Source organism: Phaethon lepturus, unplaced genomic scaffold, assembly GCF_000687285.1.
Source record: "Phaethon lepturus isolate BGI_N335 unplaced genomic scaffold, ASM68728v1 scaffold28825, whole genome shotgun sequence".
In the NCBI taxonomy this organism is placed as follows: Eukaryota; Metazoa; Chordata; class Aves; order Phaethontiformes; family Phaethontidae; genus Phaethon; species Phaethon lepturus.
Window position 1 is genome coordinate 1 of NW_010541647.1, and position 8,859 is coordinate 8,859.

General features: G+C 54.5%; 1 protein-coding gene across 1 annotated transcript; it reads right to left on the bottom strand.

The window, feature by feature from the left end:
* Window positions 1-518: 518 nt before the first annotated feature.
* On the bottom strand, window positions 519-8,565 carry IK (IK cytokine, down-regulator of HLA II). The gene is made up of 19 exons (XM_010287796.1): window positions 8,505-8,565; window positions 8,169-8,261; window positions 7,618-7,677; window positions 6,905-7,072; window positions 6,706-6,820; window positions 6,398-6,468; window positions 6,239-6,285; window positions 5,809-5,972; window positions 5,583-5,691; window positions 5,120-5,159; window positions 4,502-4,709; window positions 4,129-4,147; window positions 3,554-3,648; window positions 3,208-3,281; window positions 2,595-2,652; window positions 2,101-2,189; window positions 1,688-1,796; window positions 966-1,000; window positions 519-546 (listed from the first exon to the last, which is right to left on the bottom strand). The coding sequence occupies exons 2-19, from the start codon at window positions 8,222-8,224 to the stop codon at window positions 519-521; spliced, it is 1,545 nt and encodes a 514-aa protein (XP_010286098.1). The 5' UTR covers window positions 8,225-8,261; window positions 8,505-8,565.
* Window positions 8,566-8,859: the final 294 nt, after the last annotated feature.

Below are 8,859 nucleotides of genomic sequence, written 5' to 3' on the forward strand. Positions count from 1 at the left end.
TCACAGCGGCTGGGGCAGAGCTCATGCAGGAGCAGTGTTGTGATTCCTGGGGCGTGAGCCATCAGGCTCCCTATGCCAGGGGCCCCTTTCTTCCCCAGGCACAGAGACACAGCTGGGATTGTTTCCCCCAAAGAGGCTTATTTGCTAATTTTATTCAGGGCTTGATAAGGGCTCCCATGACAAACATCCGCAGCTGGGGCTCGCCCCACTTGGGCCCTGGTAGGAAGGAGATGGTCTTTAAGGTCCCTTCCAACCCAAACCATTCAATGATTCTATGAAATTTGATGCAGTTTTATTACGGCTACAACATTTACACATCACAGACTATACAGCAAACACCGGAGGGGACAGCCTCAGCACAGCCCCACAGCAGAAAGCTGGTGGGGGGCACATGCTACCCAGCCCAGAGCAGAAAGTGGACAGCTTGGGGGGGCAGGAAGAGCAGGCCAGCAGACTCTGCGACGGCAGCATCCAGCAGGCCAGGGCTCCAGGAGCTGGAGGAGAAGATACTGGAGGCATCAGTACTTGGGACGTTTCACCTCAACTCTGTAAGAGAGAGAGGGGCAGGACAGAGGTGAGGATGCAGGGCAGACAGCTCCGTCCCCGTCCCATCCACAGCTCAGCAGAGGGCTGCAGTTTCACCCCACAGAACGGTGGGGGAGGCCCAAAAGCTTCTCAGGGCACCCAGCTGTGTGGGGCAGAAACATCTCAAGGTCAAGGAAGAGCCCCAGCGAGGTCTGCTCAGGGCCCGCCCAGGACAGCAGTGCCCTGCAGGCTCTGTGGAGCTGAGCAGGGCAGGAACACCCTAACAGAGGCCAAAAGTTCTCCAGGCTCCTTCCAGCCCCATTGCCACAAGCCGGCAGGGAGGTCTCTGGCCCCTGCAGCCGCTTGGAGAGGTGTCAGGAGACAGGCAAGCCCCAGCACTGCCCTGTGACTGAGCCCAGAGCAGAGACAACTGTACTAACCCATCAGCCTCCAACTTCTTCCTCTTCTCGATGATCTGCAGAGAAAGCACAAAGTCCCGTTACCCTCAGGGTAGCTGGCTGCCCACAACTGCAGCAGAAGGGTTGTAGGTTGCAAGATACACCTGGGGAGAGCTGTAGTCAGGCCAGAGCAAGCTGAGGTGAGCTAAAGCTGTCCACAAACTGCCTGAAGTCTGGCCTGTTCCCCCTTTCCTCCATTTTGGCCATCAAGGACCATCTGTTCTCACCTTCCCCTAGCCCATCCCATACTGTTGGGGTGCTCATGCCCAGCTCACCCAGCCAGGACAACCCACAGCTCTGCCAGTTAGAAAACAGGGAGCAACTAAACACACTTCATCCCCTCCAAGCGCCTTTGGATAGCTCAGAGCTGCTGGTTTTGGACATATCCATCTGCTGCAGAGCCTGGAGCAAAAAGCCCCTGATCAGGACTAGCCCCAGGGCAATAGCTCCAAATGCAGCTCCAGATGCCTCTCCAGTCCTGAAGGCCCAAATACTTGGCTGATGCTCTTGCAAGGAACAAATTCAGCTTCTGGAGAGAGCCAGCCCTGCTGCACACGTACACCGGTGGCGCCTGGCTGCCAGAAGACAAGCTGGACCAAAGAGCCGTGGCTAGGACAGGGAGGATAGGACTAGGTGGGAGCTCTCCTGGGCTACACTGCCAGCTGGTGGCCTAAACAGATGATACCCCAGCACTGGGCACTCACTGCGCTGATCTTCTTCCACTGCCGGTCCAGCTCTGCCTTGTCATTCGTCTCCTTGAAGCGGCGGGTTTTGCGTCCCTCAGACATCTTGATCCCATACTGGAAGGCCGCCCTGGGGAAGGAGCAAGACAGAGCTCAGCGCTCGCAGGGGATCCATGGCGTGCCAGGGAAATGGACACATCTGCCCCAGACACGAGCCTGTACTCCAGAGCCAGCTTGGGCCCCAAAAGCAGTGGCTGGGCAGGAGTCCTCAAGAGTGACACTAAGAGCAAAGACAAGCCACCAGACCCAGGATCCACAGCTCCTCCTTGGGTCCTCACCAGGGGAACCCCCTTCTCAGTTTAAGCTCCCCCAGGATGCAGGTTTGGCCAGCACTGCCACCCTCACCCAGAATCCTTCCTGAAGGCTGCACTCACTTGGGCAGAGCCTCTTTGTTGTTCATGTATTCGCTGTACTCCTCCTGGGTGTCGAAGTCCCAGCGGCCCAGAGGTCCTTTCTTGTTACCCTGCAGTGAAAGAACAACTCAGAGCAGCTCCTTTAGCATGCAAGATCTCCATCTCCCATCAGCCCCAGTTCAACAGGCTTGTGCACCCAGTCTGGCCTTGGCTCTGAGATCCCTTCCCTGAGAAGCCCCAGACAGGAGATTCTGTGGAAGAGGGACTTGAGACCAACTAGCGCACCTCCCCAACATCTCCTGGTCAAGTGCCGGAGTTGCATGTTTGCTCCCCGCGACGACAGATCCCGCCCAGACCCAGGCACACAGTGTATCAGCAAACCCCGAAACACATTCAACACCCAGCTCCAGGGCATTCAGCCCCTCCGCACAAGCCTGCTTCTCTCCAGTGGGATCCTCTCAGCCTGCACTGATGCTTAGTTCTCTGGCTGGTCCTAAAAGCTGATGATGGCATACCTGATCCATTTTGCTGTAGTCCACCTCTTCGTCGCTGTCCACAGCCATATCATCCATTCTGTAAAGAAAAGAAAAGCAAGGAAAGGGTTTGGAGTGGGTCCATGGATCAGGACCTTGGAGCCAGGCTGGTGGGAGCCATCTTGCATTGCCTCAGACCAAACACACTCAGTTCCTGGACCAGAGAGAAGTTCCTCCAACCGCAGGCTCCACACAAGCTGTACCACAAGGGTATCCAAGATTGCAAATGCTAGGATGACTCTGCAGGCTGAAAGCCGTTCCTCTTCTGCCAAGGGACTGCTATGTGGCCAGAGTTCAACGAGCATACGAATTACTAGGGAACCCAGCAGACTCCCAGCCACCTCGGCCTCTCCCTGGCACTGAGGGGCAGGAGACTCAAGGTAGCCATTCATAGCAGCGACCCAGTAAGAAAAGGCCAGGTCTGCCAGAACCAATGACTCAGGGAGTACTTTAACAGTACGTTGCAACCCGGGACAAAGCCAAGCCCGCTCCTCCCAACAAGCAGTGGGACTGACATTCAAGTTCTTGCTGCCAGAGAAGAGCAGCTCCTCGGCACACCCTGCTCCCAAACAGCAGCTTATTGCTGCTTCCTTACGTAGCAGGGTAGCACTCGGCGTAGCTGTTTGACATGCCGAAGAAGTCGCCCAGCTGCTTCTTGTCTTCTGGCTTCTTCAATGTGACAACAGTCAAGGAAAGCAACACCAAGTAGCCTTAGAGCTAAGGGCTGAGCACAGCCAGCCAAAGAGCCATCTCCTGCCCCAACACAACCCAGCTGGAGGCTGCAGAGCTCGTATGTGGCATACAAGTAGCAAGGTTTAGGTGACATTTCTCCGCTACAGGAGCAAGAGCCTTCCCAACTGAGGAAGGACAGGCACACAGCCATACTTGGGCAAGGCCTGCCTGCAAGGGAAGCCTGGCCCCGCAGTCGGCCAGGCTGGCACAGACAGCAAAGGATATGACTCTGCTCCTTCCCAGCCAGCGGCTCCAGCAAACTTCTCGTTGATGGACTTGATGAGCTCCTTGGCTGAACCAGGTCCTGGGGCAGAGAGAGCAGCAGGCTGAGTTTTGGGGGAGGAACAGCTGCAATACACACAGGGCTGAGCAGAGCCCACTTCTGCATGACCAGTTCATTGGGACGGGGTAACAGGCAGCAGGACAGGGTGCATGTGAGGTAGAAGAGGAGCCAGGAGAACACCAAGGAGCAGCAAACCAGTTCAGACAGGGGCTGGCTGATCCTAGGAGACCCTGAACACTCCTCAGCTTACAGAGATGGTCTGCTGGGAAGGATCCAGGGAAGGATCTGCACACACACTCAACCCAGGCATGCACCAGCCTGTAGGCACAAGACTCTTCACCCCAAAACCCTCACAGCAAGCAATTCCACCCGTCATAGCAGCCTCTCGGAGAGCAGGGAGCTCACACAGGCCAGCAAGCCAAGCAGTTCTGTAGTCTGCAACCCCATACGGCCTCACTCAGATGTCCAGCCTCATTCACACGTCCACACCACTTGACTCACCTTTGTCGATGTCTGTGGGCTGCAAAGAAGAGGGAGAGATATAGTGTCACCTGGGAGGGCTGAAAGCAGGCAAGTGACAGTGCTGCGTGACTTGCAGCTCCACTTTAAGACTGTTTGTGGCAAGCACAGAGCTGAACCATAAAAGCTACTGGCTTGTGCTAGTCCTCCCTTACTTGCTGAAGGAGAGGACAAGCACCCAGCCACCCACCAGCCCCTTGGATGAAGGGACAGAGCTTAGCAAGAGCTGAACACTGGCATGTTTGGGAGCATGACCAGACACACTTAAAGGCATCAGGGTGACCACACCAACCCCACAGCTGCACTCCCCAAAGGCAGAGATCAGGTGGGACAGTCTTCATGAGCAGAGGCTCACCTCATCATCAGCCTTGGGCTTCTCAAAGTAGCTGTGCCTCTTCTTTTCATCCTCCCGCTCCCGGTCACGCTCCCTGTCCCTGTCACGCTCCCGGTCCCTGTCACGCTCCCGGTCCCTGTCACGCTCTCTCTCACGGTACCTCTCCCGCTCTTTCTCCCGTGGCATCTTCGCAGTGGAGGGCACATAATCCCCAATGTCTTCAAAGATGCTAGAAGTGGAAAAGAGCCTGCAGTTACGGGCAGTGCAAGAGAATCAGCCACAACCATGTCCCTTTGAACTGGAACCTAATAAAGGAGCACGCAGCACCAATACTGAGAACGAAGGATGCCCACTAGAACTGGCTTTCTCATCTCTCAGAGGTATCACCGCATTTCTGCTGTCTGCTGCTGCCTGGACCTGCTTCTGATAGACCAGGACAACAGACAGCCCTTGCCTACCTCAAGCTTGAAATAAAAAATAGAGCTTGCCTCCAGCCTTGTCATACAAGCCGCCGGTCCAAGGAGGCAGCTCATTCCAGAAGCACTAAACCCAACCCTCTCCAAACCCAATGGGACAAAAAAGACATTCCTTAATGCAGACAGCTGTGACCACACAGCCTGCGGGCAGGGACGCACTTACTTCATATCAGCTTCAGGGGGCTTCTTCTCATCCAGCTTCCCTGCAAGGACACAAGAGCAGCGAGAAGCACATAATCCTCTCTGCCACCTGCACGGTTTCCCTGTCCCCAGTCTGGCTTCCAAGCCCCAAAAGTGGTGGCTTGAAGGGTGTCCTCCTGATTTCCTCTTTGGTTACCACATCATATCTAGCCCTCTCAGGAAGCCACTATGTCCCTCCCCAACAAGGTCATTTCCCCAAGGAACTGGGCCTTAACCAGGAAGAGTAGAGCAGCACGAGCCACCCTCACAGCTATAATTTCTCAGTAGCCACAGAACAGCCTGCCTTCAGGATGCACTGCTCAGGGAGCTATAGGAAGTCTAATGCCTCACGGTGCAAGGGAATGCAGCAAGCCAAAACATATCTCCTTCTCTCGGGATATGCTTCCAGCACTAAGTCCTTCTACTAGATTCACTTCAGCTCCTACCTTTGTCTTTCTTCTTGAGCTTCTTGTTGCGGGTCCCTTGCCTGAGATAGGAGAGGATCTGCGTCAGTTTGCTGATGACAATGTCATTGGTGGTCAGCGTGGTCTGCGCCTGAAGGAGAAATCCCCGAGCAAACATGACTCCCTCATCAGACGACCCCTCCTGGCAAGACCTGCTCTGGCCAATTCAGACCAATGCAGTTAGGCAACCCGGACGCGTGCTGGGTACCTCCATGGTGGGGCAGTCAGCCTTGCTCCGTATCAGTGTGGTTGGGATATCGGTGTCGGCATACTCATCATCCAGATCTACCACATAGGCCATCCTCCCTGGCAGGAAGAGCTCATTCCGCTCATAGGCCTTGTTCTTGAACAGAATGCGGTAGATATTGCGACCTGGAGGGGAAGGAAACGCGTGGGAGAGCTGCTCGTACGAGAACAACAGAAAAGGCCATAGTGAAGCATATTTAGTTTATCAGAAACATCAGAATAACCTCCTAAGAGACATGTTTCCTCCAGCCCTCCAATTCAGGACGCCCACACTTCAGACTCTCCCCCTCCAATGACTAAAGGTTTTCACTCCTCCGTTCACCCTCCAGAATTTCTCCCACATTCATGGCACAACACAAAGGTGGGGAACAGCCACATCCACACAGTCTTACCCAGACGGGTCTTAAATTCAATTTTGTTCTCAGGATCTTCATCTTTCCTGAATGGAAACAGAAAAGAAACAGAAGTATTATGCTAAGTGTTTGCCCCCTCTGCATGCCCTTCTCTGGGAGGCAGCTGCACTCAGGACTGCAAAATCCTGAACCACTCACTTAGTTTCTTTCTGGGGCTTCTCCATCATTTCCTCCTCTTCCTTCTCCTTGCTGGCAATCTCAGCCCGTACCTGGCCACAGAGTAAATCCATGCATTACAGACCAATCCATGACACTGCTGCCCATAAGAACCAGAAAGCCCACTTCCACCAGCTCCCCAACCCTTCATCAATCTCTCCCAGAAAGAGAAATCCACACTGACAAGACTGAAGCACCTCTAAGTGGCAACTACTGCCCTCTGCCCACCCTCTCCGCCTGTGGGAGCGGACAGGGTAGAAGAAGAGCAGCATGGTGATATCTTTGCTCACCTTCTGCAACAGCGCAAAGTCCAGACCCTTCACCAAGTGAGTGTGCTCCATGTCACCACCCAAGAACTTGGACTCTTGGATCAACTGTCTCCTCTTCTCTGCAGCAGATTTATCCCTGTGCAACAAAAATGGAGCCAGTTACGAGACAGCCCCTCTGAGGCAGACTGGCAAGATGAGGCCGTGCTGCAGGCTCACGTACGCCTCTGCCGTTGGCCCCACAGCTCTGTAGTTGGCAGTTGTGCTGATCAGCTCCGTTTCCTCGTAGTCCTTGTTCACGCCATCTCTCCTCTCCTTGGCTCGATCCCTGTACTTCTCAGCCAACTCCCTCTCGCGCTCTATCTCCTGCTGGCGCAGCTTTGCGTAATAGCTGGGGTTGGAAAAACAGGTCGGTGTTAGAGTGACATGCTCACGCTTTTGATGTACCGCTTGGGTAACTGTCCCCAAGGCCCCACACATGCCCGTTCTGCTCCAAAAACATACTAAAGCTCCATGGGACACAACATGCCTGGAGAACACCAGATAAGATTGTTGTACCAAGTCTCTCCAAGGAGGAGCTCAGTCTTCCCTTCCAAAGGGAAAAGGTCAAGCGCAGTCCTGCTGCCCAGATGTGCCCCAAAAGACTAGCACAGATGTCCCAAAACTGCCCTGCTCTGCCAGACACCTGCAGAGACTCTCCTGCTTCTTCCAGACGTGAAGCTTCACCCCCATCCTGCTGCCACCCTCCCACATCTGTTCCCCTAAGCAGTGACAGTCACTCAGTCTGAGCTCTTCTCACTCTGCTTGGCTCCAAAGCCCCAAAATAATCCAGGCCACTCAGGGTCCTCTTTGGTAGCCCAGGAGCTCAGAACGTGCTTCCATGGAAGGAACATGATGTATGAAGACAAGTTCTGATGCACTGCTTTCCCCATTTACCTTTTCTTCTTCCTTCTGCGAGCGGCTGGATCTTCATCTTCATTGTACTCCCGGGGCATCCTGGAAAGGGGTGAGAAACCACACGTACAGTCTGCAGAGCCATGCAAACACTGGCAGCTAGACAGAACAGTCCCTCAGACACAGCAGGGCACTGAGATGCCCAAAGATGGGAACAGTACAGTACCATTTCTCCCTAAGTCTACTCTGTCAGCTGGAAGAGGAGGGGAAAGCACCAATTTTCACATAATAAAACCTAAATCTACCTCCTGCACGAAGCATCTTAACAGCCATACAAGACTCACTCTGTTATTTAAAAGAGTCCTGACCTACCTCTCTCTCCAGTTAACACACACACATACAGCTTGCGTGGACTTGTGCAAAAAGTAGGGCCAAGGTCTGCTCTTCAGGCCCTGTCCGCATACTCATTAGCAAAAGCCCCTTTAAATACTCCACTCCAGAGTGCAGGGGGAGAGAGTCAGGCAAGAACTGAGCCCCAGAGGGAAGGCAGCCATGCTTTGTCCCACAGTCCTGTGAAATGGAGTCCTACTCACTCATGGTGGCGAGATTTGGATGGTGGTGCAGATGTTGGCGCAGCCCGCGGGGTCATAAGAAGCTTTCTGAAGTCTTCATTGGTCAGCTTGGACCTGCAAGGGAGAGGGGAAACAGAAACCGTCATCTCCCAATGAGCTTCAGCAGCCCGACAGCTTCTGAGAAGGCAGAGGCTTTGCTGGCATGTCTTTGTGTGACAGAGTCAGATACGGTGTCCCTGTGAAGGGAGCCCAAAGGCTGCACTGCACCAGTCACTCCAACCCTCTAGATGGTGGGATTAGCCTTGGGTCCCATAGTCCTAGTCCAGTCCCGCCCCAGTGCTGCAGTACCATACTCACTGGTGGAAGGAGTGAGAGTCGTCCACATCATGGCCATCAGGGGCCAGAGGGTTGGAGAACGGTTCATCTGGGGGACAGACAGAAAGAGAGCATGCTCACAGTCTGCCTGCATGGCTTCAACTCTGCTCCAACCCCCACGATCCTCCCAGACCAGTCCATGCTCAGGGACAGGGAAGAGAGCAGCGTTCACCCACCACATGCCTCCTCCACCAAGCGCAGGCTGCTGACATGAGGGGTGGCCTCACCATGGCACAAGGGACTTAGGGGTCCCGGTGTCACTGCCCACCACAAGACCTTGCTGTCCCTCTAACCCGAGTGACTCTGCACCCTCCTGGTGGGTGACCTAGTGCCTCCC